The 24,639-nt window shown below is 40.8% G+C and overlaps 1 protein-coding gene across 2 annotated transcripts; it reads left to right on the top strand.

Annotated features, from left to right (window-relative positions):
• Positions 1-9,660: 9,660 nt before the first annotated feature.
• msx2a (muscle segment homeobox 2a) lies at positions 9,661-23,183 on the top strand. Of its 2 annotated transcripts, XM_060915235.1 has the most exons (3): positions 9,661-9,756; positions 20,988-21,423; positions 22,307-23,183. In XM_060915235.1, exons 1-3 carry the CDS (start codon positions 9,730-9,732, stop codon positions 22,741-22,743), a joined length of 900 nt encoding a protein of 299 aa, XP_060771218.1. In that variant the 5' UTR covers positions 9,661-9,729; the 3' UTR covers positions 22,744-23,183. The 2 variants fall into 2 exon arrangements, with proteins under 2 accessions (XP_060771218.1, XP_060771219.1); XM_060915236.1 differs by lacking the exon at positions 9,661-9,756 and having other exon boundaries at positions 20,774-21,423.
• The last annotated feature ends 1,456 nt before the right edge of the window (positions 23,184-24,639 follow it).

Raw genomic sequence — 24,639 nt, 5'->3', positions numbered from 1 at the left:
TTTTATTTTTCTCTACTCACAGTATATCAGCTGATAGCCTAGTAGTAGAGTAGCCAATCAGAGCATGCGATTGCTCACATCCAGTGAATGTGGATAGAATAATAATCTGTATGCTGGATGACTATACCCTCACTGTCCACATTTTATTAGACTGTTGTGTGTGAAATTCCCTGGAGATCAGCAGTTTATAAAATACTCAAACTAGCCCATCTAAGCCCATCAAAGTCACTGAAATCACACTTGTTCTTCATTCTGATATTTGATGTGAACATTAACTGAAGCTATTGACCTGTATCTACATTATTTATTTATTTTTTGCATTACGCTGCTACCATATGATTGGCTGAACTGTGAATGTATGGGTACAGGTGTACAGGTATTCCAAATAAAGTGGATGTTGTTGACTCTCAACTGCATATCATGTGGTTACTCTAAAAATTCACTAGATAGTAGCTGATAGTGAAGAACTGAAGTGTGATAGCCTCTCTATTTTAAATTTATTTCAGACTACATCATTGTTAATTTCATTCTACCCCACTAAAGTCTATGGTCATGAGCCACTGCTGTAGGAGTGCTATGTTTTAATGGCTTCTTTCTGGAGGAACTTTTTGAGGATGCTTAGATCTTGGTGACTCATTCTTCCATTCATTCGCTGTTCCAGACTCCAGGAAAATGACTTGCTCTTAGTTTCTCTGTGGGCCACACACCGCTGAGTTTAGTGTTATAACTGATTCAACTCATTACTAAGCCCTTCATTACTTGAATTGGGTGTGTTGGAGACTAAACAGTAAACTCAGTCCTGTGATTCTCCTGCTTTCAACTCAAACTTGTGTTGTGTAGAGCCATAATACAGACCTTACACCCATTATGTGCAGTGGCGTGGCCACATGGGTGGCATAAGGTGCAAGGTGTTGCTCTTAAAATAAGCTTTTCCACTCCAGCTTACCTTAGATCACATCACTGAGTGGTCACGACTCCTATCCATTTTGTGCAGATTTTATTCTTTTTTTTTTTATATATATCATGTTTACTGAAATCATCACTGTAGTTGTATTTTGACCAGGGGTTAAATTGGGCCGGGGCTGTCCGGGGCTGAGCCCCGGCACATAAGCTCGGAGCGGATGGCATATGATCACACACACATCAAAAGCAACAAACCCTTTTCACGATTTTCAGTTCTGAATAATTAAATATCGTTTTATTAATCAATAAACCCATGACTTTTATGAGATAGATCATAGTTTTCCTGATAACAAGACGACCTGTCAAAGCTATTTAGAACAGAACTTGCGATCAGAGATTCTGGTTTCTGGAACACTGCGTGGGTTGCCAATTCCGCTTTTTATAAGCGACTTTGGGGTTTCTTTTTTTGTGAGCTCGCTTTAAAAAAAAATCAGAAGTCGTGGTTTGCGGGTTTTTGGGCTTGTGTTTCAGCGTTGTAACTTGTTTATAATTTTCTCCGTACACCGTCTCCCCTTTTACCTGCATACGATCCTATTATTAGTGTAATTATTATTGTTATTATTATGTATTCAATTATTTATTTGGCATGTGGTGCTTTTTGTATTGTCTAGAACATACATAAGATGAGCATATTATAGCAGCAAAATAGAAGCACAATCATTTGAATGCAGCAAAACTTTTGCTGCATTCAAATGATTGTGCTTCTATTTTGCTGCTATAATATGCTCATCTTATGTATGTTCTAGACAATACAAAAAGCACCACATGCCAAATAAATAATTGAATACATAATAATAACAATAATAATAAATGCTTCCAATGTTATAGTGTTGTTTGTATTTGGTTGCATTCACTGCATGAATATATTTGATTGACAATTTGACTGACAGTGTTTTGGCATATTTAACATTTATCCTCCAAAATAAATCAACTGTTTTGGTTTAAGATTGTGCAAGCCTTCAAATTTTCTCACTGAACATTTCTCCACATTTTTCACCTGTAGGCATGTGACAAGATTTAACATGATATTGCTCAACCTACCTCTGTAAAGTCAGCTAACAACTTATTAAAATGCACCAGAATTCAGCAAATAACTTGTATGATAATAAAAAACTTCTGGGGGAGGACTTCATTTCCTTCAAACCAATGTACAACAACCTGTACAATCTGTTACATTGGCCAACCAATCTACATTCAAACTGCCATAATGTGTAGGGGGGCACTACAAGACACACATAGGCCTACAACACACAGATAAGGTGTATATCTCTGTGCAATATGATATGGTTATCAAATTAGAGGGTTATTTTCCAAAAAGTATATTGGGGCAGGGCGGCGGGGGCAGGGGCGGGTATGAGGCAGAGCCCCCCCACATAACCAATCCCAATTTAACCCCTGATTTTGACCAAATCTGTATGGTGTTCAGAACTACAGATCCACTGTGAGATTAATGCAGTAATATCATTCTGCAGATATTCATTTTGCACCAAGGAACAAATTAGATATTCTGCTTGTCCTGTACATAGTGAGGTAGAACTTATCCCCTTAAAGGGAAGGGGACTACAAAATCACTGCAACTCAAGTTTTTCTGACTGATTTTCTTTATCCTAAATATTTCTATCCTAATAGAAGATTTATCTTCCAGGATGACCCCACCCTTATCCACACATGTAATGATGTGTAATTATATGGCCTTCACAGTCAATAGATCTTAACCTGGTTGAACACGTATGAGAAATGTTGGCTTGATAACACGTATGAGAAATTTTAGACTTTTGGAGATGGCTTTCTCCACCACCATTATCAAAACACCTGCAGACGGACTATGTATTTTCAAAATCCTCCATAAATTTTCAAAGGAATTCAAGTGAGGAGGTTGCCTACTATTTGGCTGTATTTTTGGGGTCATTGTTTTTGCTCAAATGTCCTTCTTCTCCCCAGATTCTTTTTTTTTTTTTTGGCTAATGACATTAAATCCTCTAACATTGCTACATTCATGTTTCCTTCATGGGACAAATGTCCTCACAATGACATGATGGTCCTACTTCCATACTTCACTGTGGGTATGGTGTGAAAACATGACTTGCCAAATTATTGACAAAGAAATCTTTTTTGTTTTGTTGTGTCGGTGTATATTTTTCCCAAAAGATTTTTGGGACACAGTGTAGAACAGGATAAAGCGGCAAGAGATAATGAGATGAGATGAGTGTAAAATGTAAATAAAAACAGAATGTAGTGATTTGCAAATCATGGAAACCCTATATTTCACTGAAAATAGTACAAAGACAACATATCAAATGTTGAAACTGAGAAATTTTATTGTGTTTTGAAAAAACATGCTCATTTTCAATTTATTTCCAGCAACACGTTTCAAAAAAGTTGGGACTGAGCACCAAAAGACTGTAAAAGTTGTTTAATGTGAGGAAAAAAAAAAACTAATTATGTTAATTGACAACAGGTCAGAAACATGATTGGGTATAAAAAGAATATCCCAGAGAGGCGGAGTCTCTCAGAGGTCAAGATGGGGAGGGATTCACTGCTCTGTTAAAGACTGCGTGGGCAAACAGTGCAACAATTTAAGAATAAAATTCCTCAATGTAAAATTGCAAAGAATTTGGGGATCACATAATCTGTGGTACATAATATAATTGAAATCTTCAGAGAATCTGGAGAAATCTCTGTATGCAAGAGACAGTGGCAAAAAAACAACATTGGATGCCCGTGATCTTCAGATCCTCAGACAACGCTGCATTAAAAGCAGACACATGTCTGTAGTGGAAATCACTGTATGGGCTCAGGAACACTTCAGAAAACCATCATCTGTGAACACAGTTCATCACTGCATCCACAAATGCAAATTAGCACCATATATAAACAATATCGAGAAACATTGCCACCTTCTCTGGGCCCGAGCTCTTTTAGGATGGACTGAGGCAAAGTGGAAAATTGTCCCGAGGTCTGACGAATCAAAATTTTAAATTATTTTTGGAAATCATGGACACTGCATCCTCTGGGCTAAAGAAGAGAAGAATCATCAGGCTTATCACAACACAGTTCAAAAGCCAGCATCTGTGATGGTATGAGGGTGCATTATTGCACATGGCATGGGTAGTTTCCACCTCTGGGAAGGCATCATTAATGCTGAATGACACATACAGATTTTGGAGCAACATGCTGCCATCTAGACATCTTTTTCAGGGAAGGCCTTGCTTAGTACAGCAAGACAATGCCAAGCTGCTTTCTGCATGTTTTACTACTGCATGGCTCCATAGTAAGAGTCCACGTGCTAAACTGGCCTGCCTGAAGTCCAGATCTGTCTCCCATTGAAAATATTGGCGCATTATGAAGCACAAAATATGACAAATGAGACCCCAAACTGTTGAGCAACTGAAATTGTATATAATGCAAGAATGGGGCAACATTTCACTTTCAAAAGTATAGCAGTTGTTCTCCTCAGTTCCCAAACATTTGTGCTTGGGAACTGAGGAGTGTTGTTAAAAGTAGAGGTGATGCAGCACATTGGTAAACATGCCCCTGACCCATCATTTTTTAAAAAATATGTTATTGGTATCAAATTCAAAATGAGTATATATTTTTCAAAAAGCAAAATTTCACTTTCAACATTTTGATATGTTGCCTTTGTACTATTTTTAATGAAATATAGGGTTTCCATGATTTGCCTGATCATCACATTCTGTTTTTTTATTTACATTTTACACAGCATCCCAACTTTTTTGGAATTCGGGTTCTAGTAACGGAGGCGTAGGATGTAGGACTGGAGATGAGTACAGTGCAGTTCGCTGCTTATTGTTCTCTGTGTACAGTAATTGTTGCTCCTGCTGCTTTCAGGTCACCCTGCAGCTCTTTTCAAGTGACTGCTGGCTTCTGTCTTATTTTCCTTATCATTAGTCTGAGGTCATTAGTATTGCATGGTGCACATGTCCAGAGCTGATTAATATAGTGTCTGAGTAAACCATAGGTGCTAACTTTTTTATGCTTATGAATACATGCTTTGTTCTTACCTATAGATACAAAGTCAGAAAATATAATGTATGTAAATTTGACGTGGACATGTGCACAGACGGCATGGTGGTGTAGTGGTTAGCACTGTCGCCTCACAGCAAGAAGGTTCTGGGTTTGAGCCCAGTGGCTGACGGGGCTTTTCTGTGTGAAGTTTGCATATTCTCCCCGCTTCTGCATGGGTTTCCTCCTAGTGCTCTGGTTTCCCCCACAGTTCAAAGACATGCAGTTAGGTTAACATGGGGCAGCTATGGCCTGAGGTTGGGCTGAAGTGGCCTTGAGCAAGGCACCCAACCCCCAACTGCTCCCTGGGCGCTGTAGCACAGCTGCCCACTGCTCTGGGTATGTACAGTATGTGTGCATGTGTGTGTTCACTGCTTCAGATGGGTTAAATGCAGAGGAGGGATTTCACTGTGTACTTAAGTCTGTCCTGGCGACTTGTCCAGGGTGTACCCCGCCTTTCGCCCGTAGTCAGCTGGGATAGGCTCCAGCTTGCCTGCGACCCTGTCGAACAGGATAAAGCGGCTGGAGATAATGAGATGAGATGAGATGAGACTTAAGTCTGTGCTTGAGTGTGCATGTGACAAATAAAGGCTTCTTGGCTTGGCTTCTAAGAAAGTAGAGCATATTACATAACAAAAAACAGTGATAGAATGCTAATTTCCCTTCACTCTCATTCAGGCATGCTAATAAATCCAACTATTAAAAGCCAGTGTGGTGGGCTTTAAAGTGTATTTACAGCATTAATATGAATTCTGAAAAGCACCACCATTTTGTTTAAATACACATATAAAAAAACTTTTATTTTGCAGAAGTCAACAGTGGGTAGGGTTTTTTCTTTCTCTCTGAATGACGGATGATAATATGATGTTCGACCTGTCTGACAGCATACTCGTTAATCACTGTCTGATGGCCTGTAAATTAAGATGATGACATAACTGATAATTAGCCTGTCGTTCAGCTCTTTCTTAAAAAATGCCTCTCTGTTGAACCCTAGAGCGCAGGTATAATTGCACATTGCCTAGAGGAACATGAGGTGAACACTATGGAGGGCAGGAGTGAACTTCGGCGCCATGTGCTATGTAAGCTCTGATGAGAACGTGATAAAACCTGGAGCTGCATCCACACAGCCGAGAGGCAGCCAGGCCATCTGTGTGATGAACATTCGTGCTGATTTAACGTCTAAGAGTTTTAATTCTTCTGACATCCATGCATAAAAGACTGTGCATAGTTCTCTGTGCAAACTGAATTGTCAGTGGTGTTTGAACTGGCCTGGTCTGTTGTTCTGTCGGGTTTTGTTTCTGATGTGATAAGAATACAGCCAAAGGCAGCACTGTTTGGAATAAAATGTTCCTGTGGTGCAATCCAGCCCTAAAAGTGGAGCTGTCTGCTGCTCTGTCTCCTGGGGCTTGAACTGTTCGTAATGGTCTGCTTACATTTCACTGTAGCCTGACGAACAGAAATTGGCTGTTTTAGGGCATCAAGCAGCGTGACTGTTAAGAGCTCTGAACCTCAAAGTGCCTCTTTATTTCACATTTTGACTAATACTTTAAAAATAATTTAAGATACACTATTTGGTGGTGTCTTAAACCACTTTAAACCCACCCAGTGTTTTGTACTGACTTTGTTTTTAAGCTGTTAACATTTTACAATGTTAGTATGGATGAGAAATCCTCAGACACATTACGCATGGTTCCCACACTAATTTAGAGTGGTAAGGGTGTGGAACTGATTGATTCTTAAATACTTTCATCAATCAAAGCTGTTTAGGTCATATTTGTGGCTCCACACATTCAGGCCAGATTTCATAACATTGGTGTTTTAACAAACGACTTAATGACGCAAAAAAAAGGACGAGAAATAAAACGTTGAATATGAAGAGAAAGATAATTAATAAGAGTCAGTTTTGCATATGTGTTACTAAAGCCAGTTGCGAAGTGATTGTCAGAATATAAAGCATGTTTAAGTAAACACGAAAGGCCAAATCGTTTATGTTGCGCTCCATTTCCTCAGAGCATTCTGTAAACACAGTAATCGCTTTGATATACTTAGCGATGTGCTTTCATTGTCACATCTTTGAACTGAAATAGGAGTTTGATTTTGTTTATTGTTTCAGGCGTCCTTTTGGTTTTTGCTTCTTTGTAGCAGACCCTCCCAAGACATTACTTTTTATAGCAAGAGGAACAACTCCTATGTTTAAAAACAAATCATCGTAACATTATTTAACATAACAAAAGACCTATAGAAGGGTCTATCATAAGGCAGATGATAAGGCGAGTATTATTTTATGATCATTAATTCTTGCTAACTGTTTCTCTGCTTTGGAAGTGACACACAAAGACGCAAGTGTACATGTGTAACCCTAGGTTCATGCTTGCAAACAACAGGCGTCCGGCCATTTATTTTCAATGTATGTGTGCAACACGGAGCCACAATTTCAGCGAAAAGCAACAAAGTGACACTTCCGTTGAGATTTTCTTAATTCCTTGCAAATTTGGTATGATAATGTCCAAATTTGTTGACCAATTCAATGGCACATAAGGTGCAATGTGTCTTCTGTTCTTCACTCACAACTTTAGTTCTTTCCTTCAGTTAGTACCCCATAGAAGAAAAGCCTGTAACTGTGGTTTCATCTTATCCTGATATATATGACCTCATTAAACATGTGTGGAAACATTCGAAGAAAAGAGGTTGGATAGAAGTAGCAGAGATTGTCGGTTCCTCTGGTGCATGTGTGCAGCTAGTAAAGTTACATATACAGTGCCCTCCACAATTATTGGCACAATTATTAGCCTGAAGTTTGCAAAACACTATTGGGCAATTCCATGTAAATGTCAACCTCACCATGCAAAAATAAAGCAACATGTAATACATCAAAACCACTCCCAGAGATATCACCTAGGCCTGTATTTTACAGATGTGAACAAGCTGAACCAATTTGTAACCAACCTAATATGTCACTGTCAGTCTTTCTTTCTTATAATGTAAAACCCAAGCTAAAATCAACTTTGATCATGTACAATTCTATATTATTGCCACAAGCCACAGAAATGTATGCTAAAATCCACAAAACAGCAAAACAATAGCCATCCTAAATATTATTTAAGAACTTTGATAGTTTTAGCTGATATTTAGAGAGTTTTTCAAAGGGTTATGGTGGTTAAATTGCTGATTTTCTAAACATATGCCATGTCTATTTCAGACGCGTCACATCCATAACGGAATTTCGTCACATCCATAACGCTGACTTTTCCTTCCGAAACTCTGCATGAAATACAAAATATTTTAAACAAAGATTTTTTAATATTCACCTTGGACCCCTCTATCAAACGGATATCTCCATTTCGACATTAGGTTTACAATTTCACAGAGTTTGATAAAAATGTACAGTCACCCAAGAAAAGTGATACTTTTTCTGTCACATCCATAACGCATCTTTTATTGGCATTTTCTGGCATGCCCTAGATGTACTATGGGAATTGTTATTGTTCTATCACTTCTCCAGTATGGTACAGCCTTAAAATATGCAACACCTGTTTAAATACTGGGAGACAATAAAACATGCACTGGGTCATTTGTTGCCATTTTGAGTTCAAGTGTCACGTCCATAACGCTGGAATTGCTCTATTACAACTTTAACTGGAACTGTGTTCTATGGTCTGATGTAACAAAAATTGAGCTTTTTGGCAATAAACATTCAAGAAGGGTTCAGTGTAAAAAGAAGGATGGTTATAATGAAGAGAACCCAATCCCAACTGTAAAGTACGGTGGAAGTTCTCTTATGTTTTGGGGCTGTTTTTCCTCCAAAGGCCCTGGAAACATTGGTAGGGTAGAAAAAGAAGGAGAAGAAAAAGCCTTTGTTTTGTCACATGCACACTCAAGTACGGTGAAATTCGTCCTCTGCATTTAACCCATCTGAAGCTATGAACACACACATGCACACACACAAGTGAGCAATGAGCATACACACATACCCAGGGCAGTGGGCAGCTATGCTACAGCGCCTGGGGAGCAGTTGGGGGTTAGGTGCCTTGCTCAAGGGCACTTCAGGCCATGGCTGCCCCATGTTAACCTAACCGCATGTCTTTGAATTGTGGGGGAAACCGGAGCACCCAGAGGAAACCTACGCAGACACCGGGAGAACATGCAAGCTCCACACAGAAAGGCCCCCGTCGGCCACAGGGCTCAAATCCAGAACCTTCTTGCTGGGTACATGGCATCATGGACTCCATGAAATACCAGGACATTTTAAATCAAAATCTGGCTGTCCTCTGCCAGGAAACGAAAACCGGGTCATCATTGGATCTTCCAGCAGAACAATGATCTTAAGCCTTTGTCCAAATCAACACAAAAATGGTTCACTGAGCATGAAGTCAAGCTTCTGAAAATAAGTATTTATTGATGAGGGATTTGTTTTTATCTGAATAAATTTATTTCAATTAAAGTTGCTGACTGCAAAGTTGAATTTGGGGCAAAATGTTCTATTTCTGTTGCTGCTGCAGTTTTGAAATGTTTCCCTGCTGCACACACAGTGTATCCTATGTGTAAATGTTTTGCCAAGATTAAATGTGTTCTGCATTTTATGATTCCGGAGATTGCAGAAGCAAGTGAGCAACAGTATCACGTGACCATTGTGGGGTGTGTTTGACAAACTTTTAACCAAAACAAGTTGGCACGGGCAAACATGGCAGACTCTGCTCTCCTGTCAGCTAAACACCAGCAGAAAAGGAAAGGAAAGCCTTCCTAATGAGTGCAACTGCAAGATCAAGCAAGGTTAGATGACCTAATTTTTCTGGACAGATAACTAAATAATTCTCGCTAGTGCTTAGCTATCTTAGCCTTAGAATGCATGGGCTCGACTCCACGGTAGTGAGTATGGAGTTATACACCTAATGTTTTGATCTTACAGAGAAAGAAACCATAACGCAAAAGCAGTAACAGAGAAAAGATACACTATATTGCCAAAAGTATTTGCTCACCCATCCAAATTATCGGAATCAGGTGTTCCAATCACTTCCATGGCCACAGGTGTATAAAATCAAGCACCTAGGCATGCAGACTGTTTTTACAGTTTGGAGCTGGCCCCTTCCTCTTCCAACATGACTGTGCACCAGTGCACAAAGCAAGGTCCATAAAGACATGGATGACAGAGTCTGGTGTGGATGAACTTGACTGGCCTGCACAGAGTCCTGACCTCAACCCGATAGAACACCTTTGGGATAAATTAGAGCGGAGACTGAGAGCCAGGCCTTCTTGTCCAACATCAGTGTGTGACCTCACAAATGCACTTCTGGAAGAATGGTCAAAAATTCCCATAAACACACTCCTGAACCTTGTGGACAGCCTTCCCAGAAGAGTTGAAGCTGTTCTAGCTGCAAAGGGTGGACCGACGTCATATTGAACCCTATGGATTAGGAATGGGATGTCACTTAAGCTCATATGTGAGTCAACGCAGGTGAGCGAATACTTTTGGCAATATAGTGTATATTCGTCTTTTGTTTCATGGATCTATTCATGAATGTCAACTACAAATTACATACCTGCAACTCAAAACTGTCGCCATCTTGGTGTGATGCAGTTCCATAGTTATGCTAATTAGTTAAAGCTCCTCATGTTTGGCGATTTCCAGAGGATCATACCGTTTACCTCAAGAGGTAGGATATTTGGTCCCAAAATGGAGAAAAGCGACCTTCAGCACATCTAAATGATCACATCTTGTCCGCATGATATTGTTCTTGCAAGACATAGGAAAATGCCACGCACAATAATTTTTTTTTTTTTTTTTTAATTCAGATGACTTTGGAGTCAGCACCTTTAAAGGTTGGATTTTTTTCTCATTTTTTCAGTGTCAGATGAAGCTACTTCACCAAAAGGTGGATTTTTTAAAATGTTTTTACTAATCTTTACAAGGTGTGTCAATAATCATGGAGGGCACTGTAGCTGTAAGCTATTAACATTTATGATCAGAACCATTAAAAGAAAAGACACGTTGTACACTGCACTCCCAGAAACAATAACAGGAGCAGCTGCTACATGTTGTTCACAGCAACAGACTTGTTGCTTGCTAGTGTGAACCTAAGATAAGGATAGCTTTGCATGTGTGCATGCTGTTCCTATGTTGTAGTCAGGCCTATGAAACCTATGAAGTGTCTATGAATATTAGTATAGTACTAAAATGTAATCAGAGTATCTTTCGGTAAATTTCTCTGAATCCAATCACATGTATTTATGTAAATGATTTTATGGAAGGGGTATCACTGAGAAAGGGTAGCAGCCTTTTACAGGTTTTTTTTTTTCCTTTACTGTCTTTGATCTAATTAGAGAAATGACAACAAAATGTGTTGACAGAGAAGTATGCATTTATTGGTCATTAAAACGTCAAAACAGATCATGTTTTATCTATTCATGAATTGTGATGCTTGTCAAAAGTGGTGCCATGACGCACTAATACAAAATAACCACTTCATGTTGCCTTATTTATAGCTATGAAATTATTAATAGTACAGCATTAAAATGTTATTGCTGTTGCCATTCAGCCGCGTTAATTGCTTATTCAAATTTATCATCAGTATGGTCATATTACAATGTATATGCTTTTCTCTGCTCTTTTCTTATGCTATTCAGGTTTATGGTGGTGTAGTGGTGAGCACTTTTGCCTCCCAGTAAGAAGGTTCTGGGTTCGAGCCCAGCGGCCGACAGGGGCCTTTCTGTGTGGAGTTTGCATGTTCTTCCCATGTCTGCGTGAGTTTCCTCTGGGTGCTCTGCATTCCCCCACAGTTCAAAGGCATGCAGTTAGGTTAATGTGAGGCGGCCATGGGCTGAAGTGCCCTTGAGCAAGGCACCTAACCCCTAACTGCTCCCCGGGTGCTGTAGAATGGCTGCCCACTGCTCTGGGTATGTGTGTGTGCTCTCATTGCTCACTTGTGTTTGTACATATGTGTCTTCACTGCTTCGGACGGGTTAAATGTAGAGGACGAATGTCACTGTGCTTGAGTGTTCATGTTACAAATAAAGGCTTCTTCTTCTATTTACTCATTCAGACAAAGTAAGCTAAGATGTCCTATTATTATTTGCCAAGAACATCATACCTGGTCATGTATCAAAATAGAAATAGGAGGTTAAAATGTTCAGGCCAAAAACAATGTGTTGTTTTGAGTTCTCAGACATTTTCCATAAACTACTGGTGTGAGCCCATCAGCATTTTCTCACACCCTTCTCAGAGTAGTTTGTTTGTCATACTTTGTTAAAAGCTGTCAAAAAGGAACCGCCCTCTCTTTTCATTATTTCATCACATTCTTTGTTATTTCAACTTTGCATTTGTGGTTAATACTCCATGAGGTGTGTTAATATTGTAAGTAATTACCTGGCAGAACTGAATACAAAGCATTCTCCCTTCAGCCACTAATGACTGTTATGCTCCTGGATATGCTCTTCTACTGTAATAGAATTTCCTGCTAATTATGTCTTCTCTTTCTTCTCATTAAGTAACCTTAATGACTCCAAATTAGCCACAGAGGAACAAGTTCACTCTGATTCTTAACCCACGAGTGTTCCTTAATCACCGCTTCTGTGAAGGGGACTCGTGAAAAAGATGAAAAGGCAGGTTCTTAATTGATTTACAGGCATTTACACCAACAAGTCAAGCTGTGAACACAGCGATTCATAAACCTTAATGAACCCATAAGCCCATGAGGCCTTTGCCACGGCATTAAACCTGTCACGATTACAGAGCAGCGTTCCCCTCGAGGGCTGTAATAAGAATGCAGGAGCCCAGACTCAGTGGAGGCACTTAACTATTACTCTTGACTTGTACTGTTGCATTCCCAGAGTGAATCAAATAATTACCGCAGTGCACTTTATAGAGGAAAGGCTCTCTTTCCAGTTTGTCACTGACGCGTTGTAAATCTTATCAGACCCAGCTGGCAGTGGGCATCCATATAAAGCTGGATGCATTTAAGTTAAAATCATATTTGTAATAAACGGTAGTCCCATTTGTCAAAGTTATGCACCACACCTAGACTACAAAATCAGTCCTACTTCAGCAGGACAAACATGCACTTAATTTCAGTGTCTTGTAGTCATGCGTTGTTGCAAACAGCCCCATGTACAGTTTGAAGGTCAAATGACAGCAGAGCAAAATTCATAGCTTTTAAAATGACAGTCTCCGACTAATCAGTGTGGGCGCCATACACCTCAGGAAGGTAGCAATTTTGTGTCATTACTGTTAAATCCCGGTTAAAAGAACCGGATTCCAAAGGCCTAATTACAAGGTGTTAATAATAACAATGTAATGACAGTCATTTTCAGGCTAGCCCAATCCCAGTGCCTTTCACAGCCTGCTAAGAGAAGCACACGAGGGGAATTACCTTTATCAATCATCTTTCCTGTGCCTAAATTATTATTCAAACTGTGATTACAAAAGTTCACAGAGGAGCACGTTTTGCTTTTGGACATGTTTAACCTTATCAAGCATGTGCTTTTTTTTTTTTATTTGGTTTTCAAATATAGATCAGGACAGTCTTTCAACTACAGATCAGAGACAATGAAGGATGAGTTGTGTCTTCCACTGTGTTTTCATGCTGTTAAACTGTGGTGACAACAATGTAAAAACATCAAGTGATTATATAATTATTGGATCATAGTGTTGATTTTACATTAGTAGGTTTTTTTTTTTGAGAAAGTACTGTTCTGATATTCAGTATAGGGATCAATGATAATACTGATAATACCAATATGGTATAATACATTTTCTGGTCTGATTCACATTTTGTAGATTTATACCTTCTTGAGTGCATGTGGTACTGACTTAGGGTGACCAGACGTCCCGGTTTTACCGGGACAGTCCCGATTTGGGGTTGTGTGTCCCGAGTCCCGACAAAAGTCTGTCGGGACACGGATATGTCCCGGTTTTTGCCACTCGCGATGTTTGCGACCGAGCAGTGTGGGAATCATTAGCGGAGAAATGTCTGCATTTACTATTTTGATGAATTGACAGGAATCACAAACTTTCCTGGTTACTGCCCCCTGGCCCTGTGGCATGGGTGTTTATTTAGCCACATTATTCCAGACAACAGAACGTGTTGCCATGCAACAATAAAATAAACATTAACTGGAGCGAATGTTCTTTGTCTAGCAGCAGTAATGCCGCAGCAATTATGCCAAAAAGAAAATGTACCTTTTCCAAAGATTTACAGGGCACCTACCCCTTCCTCCGAGAGGTGCAGAACAATGCGCACGAAGCCTACTGCACACACTGTAAGTGCTTTGTTCTTGTACTGAGTTGGGTAGCCTATGTTGCAAATGATGTGCGCTCTTGTGGGGGCTTTCCTCAGGCTGTCGCCCCTCTCCTCCTTTATTGCTGTTTTGTTTGAGTGTATATTTACGGAAGCCGCGAGAGGCCCTTCATATAATCTTTTTTTATTCACCTTGTTATCCCGAGATAATGACATAATTAATTCAGGATCTCGAGAAAACAACACAACTCATTCGAGATCTCAAGAAAACAAAACCGTTATTCCGTGATCTCGAGAAAACAAAACAATTATTTCATGATCTCAGCTGGATCACTGTATCTCTGTCGGTAGAGATGAAGCCGGGCCAGTCTTCTGCGGAGGTGCCGTGGACTAATTTTGAAATTATCCCTTATTAAAAGACTTAATGCAATCTCTCCCTGTGTCAACCCCTCATCAAAATATTGCCTTATTAGGTGATTGATTATTCCAGACATTCTAATGACCAAAGTTGCGTCTATACAGAATGAGAAATAGCCCCAAAGTCAGCATATCACAAGTCTCTTGGCGCACCTGAATGAACCATTTCTCAGCTGTTTACTCGAGATCATGAAATAATCGTTTTGTTTTCTCGAGATCACGGAATAATTGTTTTGTTTTCTCGAGATCTCAAAATAACGGTTTTGTTTTCTTGAGATCTCAAATTAGTTGTGTTGTTTTCTCGAGATCCTGAATTAATTATGTCGTTATCTCGGGATAACAAGGTGAATAAAAAAAAAGGATTATATGAAGGGCCTCTCTCGGCTTCCGTAGTATATATTCTCAAATCACTTGTCTCTTTTTTGTTTCTGTTTAACATACCATTCTGACAGTTTGGCCATATTGCTGTGTTGAACAGCTTGTTGCACCTTCCATTAAAGTGTTCACTTTTGTACACATCTTCTTGCTTTATTCATTCAGTTGTGGGGAATGGTTAGTAAGGTTGATTCTGACCTAGGCTATGTTGAGGTCACATATCTACTTTTTAAGTTCATGCTATAGTGCATACAATTTTAGAGATATAGCCTACATGTGCATATGCATTCTTCTTGGTGTTCTCACAAACAGGTAAAATAAATCAGTTTAAATTTGGCCTATGGACATAGCCTGGCCTATTCTCAGCCATTACAAAATCTGTTGTCTGACCATAATTTAACTGATCTGTATACCACCATGCTACTAGATAACAAAATGCCTGTTTGTTTTATTTCATGTGAGATGTTGATAAATGTGAGCTTCAACAAAGTGATAAGAGCGCCTCTCTGAGTGTCACGTTTACGTAAAAAAAAGGTGTGCATGCACGAGCATGGTCACGTGCAAAAGTGTCCCGGTTTCAGACTAGGGAAATCTGGTCACCCTATACCGACTGACAAATTGAACTTAAGCCAGCTGCTGTTACAACTGTACTGTTTTGTACACCTTGGCATAAAAACGCTTGCAGAAGGTCACCAGTTACTAAAATACTTGTATTGGTTCAGTAGGGTAAGAAACATTAGCCGACACTCCAGAGGCCTGATATCAGTATTGGATTGAAAATGGAAAATGTGGGATTGATGCATTTCTAGTCACAAACTGTCACAGCTTGTCAGATATTGTTTATAAACATGGTATGATTGGTAGATCGTTGGCTTATAATTGCTTCCCATGGTTTTTAGACACTTCACATGTTGGTTTTTCACACAGTTTGAACATGAAGTGCATGGTTTTATTTTCACAAGTGAAATTCATGTGAATTTTTCTGTAAGGGCTAACATAAAGACAAGTGAAGTTATTCTTCATAAAGGAGCTCTTTGTTATTTATTGAGTGACAAACTATCATACTTAAACCTTTACTCTGAAAGATCCAGTTATGTACCTTAAATGTTTTGCAGAGGTACACACAGGCCCGCCGACAGGGGGGGACAAACAGGTATGTTGTCCCGGGCCCAGGAATGGGGGGGGCAGAACTGGGCTCTCAGGAAGTTGCGATTATTTTATTTCATTTCAAAATGTGTTGCTTTGGGGGAGAAATGTGCTATATTTGCATTCAATAAATGATTTCTAGATCTTTTGCCTTTATTGTCTTTGAAAAAGGCGTCAAGAACCCCCTACCACCCCTAATGCAAAAATGGTTTGGTCTGACTCTTTCAGCCCATTCCCTTCTCTGTGTGTGTGTATGTGTGAGAGAGCGAGCAGCCCCTCCCCCAACCCGCGCGCTGCGAGCAGAGTGTCACAGGATTCTCTCAGTGCACTCCCTCCAAACAATGGGGATTTACACGAAAACGGAAGGAGATATTCACAAAATTCTTTCACAGTAAGCGCCACAAAGCTCTCCTGAACACACTGATGTAATTTTTTTGTCTGTAGTGTAAAAAATGAGGTCACTAGAGCGAGTTAAAAATGAGTGACTTTTCTGCCAAGTTTATAATGGCAGTCTATGGGGCAGCGCGCCTGTCCTCTCCTCACTTTCAGGCTTCTCATTCAAAAACTGCAAGTCCTATCGTGTAGGTAGACACATTGTGTGAATCAGGACAAGTGTGGCTACTACCTTTGAGAAAATTATGTGTGTGGAGTGAAAATTGGGGCTGAAAACACAGTTTAAATGAGAAAGTTTGAGCTATTTTTCCAAGCTCTCTACACTCTGCTCCACTGGTGTGTAACGCAATAGACACCCATTATAAAGGCTGATTTTCTCAGGCTTTATAAGGGGGAGGAGGGGTGGAGATGCGGGGGGGAGCATGGCGAGGGCGGGCGTGTTTCTTTTCAAAATATGGCTTGCGGGAACCGTTATTCCAAAATCTCATACCCCACCTTTAAGGGGAAAAAAACGACATCGTTCGATCATAGCGCTTCGACAATCAGCGTGCGTGCCATTTGCCAACATGCACAAGTCAGGAGCACAGAAAAGAGAAAAAGAGAGGAAGAAACCAAGAGACTCAGGGGCTCACTGCATAAATATTTTAAAGATTCGGATGATGCAGCAGGTACTAGCAAAGGCAGTAGGGCAGCTGAGCCAGGTAAGACACAGCCAACTTTTTCCAGCCCCGTAAAGTAACCCCAACCAAGGCACGTGCGGCACGCAATTCATGTTACAAACGAGGGGAGAGCAAGTCACACTGAACACCATATCAAACGCACAGGGCATTGAATAATTTCATAACCACAACGGCTTAATAACATTGTGTTTCATATATCTGATTGAAGCTAAGAATATTCACATTAGCCCGCAATCATATCCCGCCGTTTCTCGAGCGGTGTGTTCTTCTCTGCTTTTCACACTGGACAGTACGCACGCACAGTATACTATGTTCGCCCCCAGCCCTGCCCGAAATCCCCCGTCCATCACTGCTCCTTCAAGAGCACCCCAATCGCGTGAGTAGAGACTGGGATAAGAGAGGTGTGTGTGTGTGTGTGGGTTGGCCCGGGGGGGGGGGCCCATTCAGAGCATTTTGTCCCGGGCCCAGCCAAAGCTGTCAGCGGCCCTGGGTACACATATCCACATTTTCAAATGAAAGGTACAGAACATAAGCTTATCAGTGACAAGGAAAAGTACAGTTTAGCATGCTTTCTTCTATAAGTGTACCGTACTAAATGTACAAAATGGCGCAGCACTATAGGTTATTGTAGCTGATATACTGGTGATATACAGTACTAGTAAAGGCAACTATATGCAATGTTCAAGGTAAAAAGATACACACTGTCTGTACAGAAGTTTGAACCTTGATGATATTGCCTCAGCAACAAGAAATGAGTACCCTTGTTTCTGAAAGTGATAATATGTGATCTGGGATTTCATACATAGAAGAAGAAGAAGCCTTTATTTGTCACATGTACACTCATGCACAGTGAAATTTCCTCCTTTGCATTTAACCCATCTGAAGCAGTGAACACACGCATGCACACATAAGTGAGCAATGACCATACACACACATATATACCCAGAGCAATGGTCAGCTATGCTACAGTGCCCAGGGAGCAGTTGGGAGTTAGGTGCTTTGCTCAAGGGCATTTCAGCCATGATGTAGCAGGAGGGGAAAGTGCTGTTCGTTCACTCAACTCCCCCCACATTTTTCCTGCCAGTCCCGCAAATCAAACCAGCGACCCTTTGGGCCCAAGGCTGCTTCTTATCAGCCTCTTCAGGCCATGGCTGCCACAAATAAAAGACTGAGTCCCACTGTATTACTCAGGCTGCACTGCAGTGTCTATTCACAGGCACGATCCCACTATTGATTGGCACATGGTCTTTGATCTGCTCCATTCCCAACCTGAGCCGGTTCACCCCTCCTTAGGTGACCTGGTGGTCCTGAGCTTCCTCAGGAGCACCATATTGATACCAAACTTAGTGTAGACACCCAATCAGCATAGTCTACAACCCCTGAGGTCAAACAATCCATCAGCCTCAGCCTCCTAGAAGCTTGGATTACAGGTACCACGCCCGGCAGGTAGTCACTTGTGTTTCTGCCCAGTTTTGAACCGGGTACCTTTCATTGTGAAGTGAACATGATAACCACTACATTATGTGTCTTCCATTCTTAGCAAACTTTCCAAAAAGTTTTGTAAAACATAAATAAAAACAGAATGTATTGATTTGCAAATCCTTTTTGACCTATATTGAATTGAATACAATACAAAGACTAGATATGTAATATTCAAACTGATAAACTTTATTGCTTTTTGTAAATATATACTTATGCTGAATTTAATGCCTGCAACACATTCCAAAAAGTGGAGGCAACAAAAGACTAGGAAAGTTGTGGAATTAAAAAAAAAAAAGAAAGAAAAGAAAAAAAAAACCCTCTTTGGAACATTCAACAGGTTAATTGGTAATTGGAAAGGGTCAATCATTCATAAGTAAGGATGGGGTGAGTTTCACCACTTTTTGAAAAATTGCATGTGCAAATAGTCCAACAGTTTTAAAACAATGTTTCTCAACATACAATTGCAAGGAATTTAGCTATTTAACCTTCAACAATCCATAACATCAAAAGATTCAGAGAATACAGAGAAATCTCTGCATGAAAGGGGCAAGGCCAAAAACCAACAGTGAACACCTGTGATCTTTGATCCCTCAGGCGCCACTGCCATAAAAAGCCAACATTTTGTAAAGGATATTACTACATGAGCTTAGGAACACTTCAGAAAACCATTGTTGGCAAACACAGTTCGTTGCTGCATCTACCATACAAAGCGAAAACTATATATCAACAATATCCAGAAATGCAGCCGACGAGGGCCTTTCTGTGTGGAGTTTACATGCTCTCCCTGTGTCTGTGTGGGTTTCCCCCAAAGGCATGCAGGTTAGGCTAATTGGTGGCTCTAAATTGACCGTGAGTGTGAATGGTTGTCTATGTGTCAGCCCTGCGATGACCTGGCGACTTGTCCAAGGTGTACCCCGCCTCTCGCCCATAGTCAGCTGGGATAGGCTCCAGCTTGCCTGCGACCCTGTAGGACAGGATAAGCAGCTACAGATAATGGATAGATGGATGGATATATATAGATATAGGGCAGCATGGTGGGGTAGTGGTTAGCGCTGTCGCCTCACAGCAAGAAGGTCCGGGTTCAAGCCCCGTGGCCGGCGAGGGCCTTCCTGTGCGGAGTTTGCATGTTCTCCCCGTGTCCACGTGGGTTTCCTCCGGGTGCTCCGGTTTCCCCCACAGCCCAAAGACATGCAGGTTAGGTTAACTGGTGACTCTAAATTGACCGTAGGTGTGAATGTGAGTGTGAATGGTTGTCTGTGTCTATGTGTCAGCCCTGTGATGACCTGGCGACTTGTCCAGGGTGTACCCCGCCTTTCGCCCGTAGTCAGCTGGGATAGGTTCCAGCTTGCCTGCGACCCTGTAGAAGGATAAAGCGGCTAGAGATAATGAGATGAGATTATATATATATATACACTACCGTTCAAAAGTTTGGGGTCACCCAGACAATTTTGTGTTTTCCATGAAAAGTCACACTTTTATTTACCACCATAAGTTGTAAAATGAATAGAAAATATAGTCAAGACATTTTTCTGGCCATTTTGAGCATTTAATCGACCCCACAAATGTGATGCTCCAGAAACTCAATCTGCTCAAAGGAAGGTCAGTTTTATAGCTTCTCTAAAGAGCTCAACTGTTTTCAGCTGTGCTAACATGATTGTACAAGGGTTTTCTAATCATCCATTAGCCTTCTGAGGCAATGAGCAAACACATTGTACCATTAGAACACTGGAGTGAGAGTTGCTGGAAATGGGCCTCTATACACCTATGGAGATATTGCACCAAAAACCAGACATTTGCAGCTAGAATAGTCATTTACCACATTAGCAATGTATAGAGTGGATTTCTGATTAGTTTAAAGTGATCTTCATTGAAAAGAGCAGTGCTTTTCTTTCAAAAATAAGGAAATTCCAAAGTGACCCCAAACTTTTGAACGGTAGTATAATTTTTTTTGTATACTTAGTACTTTTGCACTACTCCTTCCCTGCCTTATCATTTTCTCTTTATATTTTGCTGCTGTAACAGTGTAAATTTCCTCTTGTGGGATAATAAAAGGCTATCTTATCTTATCTTAATGGGAACCCGTCATGTCATTAAACACTAAGCCCAGCGCGTGTCCCATCTCCTGACGTTAATCAGGTATAATGGACAGAATAAATGCGCTTAAAACGAGCCAATCGCACGCACACACTTCTCTCAAAAAGCTCTCTCTCTCTCTCTCTCTCTCTCTCGGCTGGGCGGTGACGGGCGGTGACGGTGACTGCCTGCAACTTTGCTCCAGGATGCTCTTCAAACACTGAGAACTTTGACTCGGAGTGGAGTGGAGTGGAGTGGAGGAGAACCTGCACACTCGCGGAAGCGCCGGCGTTTATTATTACCCATATTATTATTATTATTTATTTATTTATTTACTTTGGGGCACGAGCTTGTGATTTCCCGAGGCCGACGCATGAGGCAAGGTATGGGCACGGAGCTCCGCGAAGACGCCGCGTGCTCGGCTCAGCGCGCCGCGAGCCTGCCGTTCAGCGTGGACGCGCTCATGGCTCGCGCAGGGACCAGGGCACGCGCAGAAACGCCTCAATACGGCAACGGGCGCGCGACGCTCCTCTACGGGCCGCCTGCGCCCCAGGACCGCGTCCCGTCGTCCCCCGTCAAGTCGGAAGCGTCGGATCGGGACGAAGCGACCTGGCCCAAGTCCGCGTGCTCACCGCAGCCACGTAGGTTTACGCACAACATACTGACAACACAGGCTTTTCTCCACAATAGCTGAGCTTAACATTTGTAACAGGCTATATGAGGTAATATTATAACAACAGCAAAAACTATTTCCTTTTCTCATTCGTTCACTCTTGTACCTTTTTTAATATGTATCTACCTTTCACCTGGAAACGTCGATATGGTTTAAAGTAAATAAATTGCTTTTAGATTTAAAGGGACAAAGGTACACTTTGTTTCTGAATGTGTCGTGTTGTGATTACTCCTGCTACAATGAAAACCCAGTGTCCAGCTGAGCAACTATACAAACTGCATCATTTTTTCCCCCTTTCTTTCTTGTATAATACAATTCTTGAAATGAAACCCAAAAATATTTAGTCCCCTTCACCAGACTAGCAGGCAAATGTTTGGGGTTCTGAAACTTCCTTCAGGCAGGCATAAATACTAATCAAGTACTGGATACATTAGGCAAACGTGTACAAACATTTATTTATAGGTCTCAGAGCTTTATTTAAAGACTTTCTACCCACAGAGCAACATCGTGTACGTCAAACTGACATCGAAAACAGCAATATCATGGTTTTAATTATGAGACAGATATTGCGCTTTGAACTATAATGACTAAATAATAACTATGAAAACTTTTGATAGCAGTTTATTAAAACCACAAGAGCAAGCTTATGAACCCCAGGCAATGGACCTTTGGTTCGAGAACCATTGGATTAAAAATTAAAGCTTGGCATATAAAGTATAAAAGAGTACATAAATGAGAATTTGCTGTGGAATTTATCTTGTGCCCATGAGGCATATTGAATGAAAAAAGTAATTGTTTTCTGTAATTTTTCTGAGAACATATTGTGGTTTGCAATTTCTCCCATGTTACAGGACACTTGGGTCCAAACACATGTTCTCTCAGAAAGCACAAGACAAATCGTAAGCCTCGCACTCCGTTCACGACGGCTCAGCTCTTGGCGCTGGAGCGCAAGTTCCGTCAGAAGCAGTACCTCTCCATTGCTGAGCGTGCCGAGTTCTCTAGCTCTCTGTGCCTGACTGAAACCCAGGTCAAGATCTGGTTCCAGAACAGACGGGCCAAAGCCAAACGACTGCAGGAGGCTGAGATGGAGAAGCTCAAAATGGCAGCCAAGCCCTCAACGCACTCGGGCCTCCCTTTCCCGTTTCCTCTCAATAGTCAGCCACAGGGGGCAGCAGCACTCCTCTATGGACAATCAGGACACTTTCCTTTGCGCAGATACATGCTCCCTATGCCTCCACTTGGGATTTACTCGACACCTTTGGCCTATAGTATGTATCATTTGTCCTGAGAGGCATTCATGGATTCTTTTTTCATCTGAATGGAAGACTGTTTGTTGGTGCCTAAACCTCTTTGCCCAGTGGGCTCATATGTAATCTAAATAGTGTGTCAAGTGGCCAAAACAACAAAAAAGCTAAAAGGCCATGTCCCCCCCCCCCTTTTTTTTTGACATAGTGGTAGCTTTATAAACCTTTTCAAACAGATGTCAAGATCCACACAAAAACAAAAAATCCTTACAAGCCACAGTTTGGGGAGGCTGTGTCTAAATGCACCTTATTATAAAGACTATGCAGGTTCAGATGCTGGATATACTGAACTACTTAATTGAACCGTGTTGGTTGAAGACTAAAATGTAACAGTGTCATTTTTAAGTTTTTTATTCTTCACTTCCATTCTTTACTAAATGTTTTGGAGTATTCAAAAAGTATAAAAGACCCTTGGCCTCACTTTCATGAGACTTACAGAACTGTTGTGTAGGAAATCAGTATTTTACATTTTACAGAAGACATATTTCAAATCAAAACAATCAAGTGCTATTTTGTACTTGTTTTCCTCAGTCAAAGGAAATGCTAACTTAAACTGACAAAACCAAATATGTTGATTATATGAGCTCTATATAGCCATTCGTGACTTTATGTATCGGTCACATGATTATATTTATAAGAGGACCAAATGTACCATAATGTTTTTATAATAACATTGTTGCTTTTCATTAAATGTAACTTTCAGATTAAACCTTCATGCATTTATATGGATCAGTAACCTGACACCACAAGCTAATACTGGCCAATATAATTGAAATGCTAGGAATAAACAAAAATAGAAAACCAAGATATTTTATGGAATACTGGATTATAATTATAAATTATTTGATTGGGGTTGATGATGCAGTGTTTGAGAATGCAAGACAATCTCGACCCCAAATGCTGCAGGGTTGCTAATGCTTTTTAAATTGAGCTGCTGAAAAGAGGCTTTTGGGCATTCGTGCTCATAATCTTTTGAAATGTTGAGGTTGATCTGTATGGCTCTCTTTTTTCGTCCTGGTGGTCTTGGGAAAAGTTAATTAAATGGTGTCATTACATGACGCACTGAAACACTGGGTCTCTCCCAAAGCTATTCAAACTGGTTAAACTCCCTCTGTGTATAAGCACAGGAATGTGGCTCCCTATTGAGTTTGATATGCTGAACGTTTCCATCTATCGTCACCTCTGTAACACAAATTTACTGTCTACACCCTGGCTGTTATTAAGTGTGAATTAAAACTAATAGTATAACAACAGCTTTGCATTCAAATTAGTCAAGGCTGTACCAGGGCTTGTAGGAAAATTTCATGAGGTATTTAGGTTCAATTGCTTTTACATGTATTTTCAAGTGGGGCGGCACAGTGATGTGGTTAGCACTGTCGCCTCACAGCAAGAAGGTTCTGGGTTTGATCCCAGCTGCTGACAGGGGCCTTTCTATGTGGAGTTTGCATGTTCTTCCCGTGTCTGCGTGGGTTTCCTCCGGGTGATCCGGTTTCCCCACAGTTCAAGTACATGCAGGTTCGGCTAATTGGTGGCTCTAAATTGACCATAGGTGTGAATGTGAGTGTGAATGGTTGTGTGTCTCTATGTGTCAGCCCTGCGATGATCTGGCGACTTGTCCAGGGTGTACCCAGCTTCTCGTCCATAGTCAGCTGGGATAGGCTCCAGCTTGCCTGCGATCTTGCACAGGATAAGTGGTTACGGATAATAGATGGATGGATGGATGGATGGATGGATGTATTTTCGAGTGCCCTCAGCAGTAGGGTTGTGATAATATATTTCTAAGGAACCTGTAATTGTCATGCTCTTTAAAATATTTGTAAAGCACCCTTGAATGTTTTTTTTTCTTCCCTTAAACAAATATACCAGATGGAAAACAGAGA

This window comes from Neoarius graeffei, chromosome 2 (assembly GCF_027579695.1).
Source record: "Neoarius graeffei isolate fNeoGra1 chromosome 2, fNeoGra1.pri, whole genome shotgun sequence".
NCBI classification, from domain to species: Eukaryota; Metazoa; Chordata; class Actinopteri; order Siluriformes; family Ariidae; genus Neoarius; species Neoarius graeffei.
The sequence above is the reverse complement of the archived record's forward strand: the minus strand, read 5'-3'. Positions and strand labels throughout refer to the sequence as shown.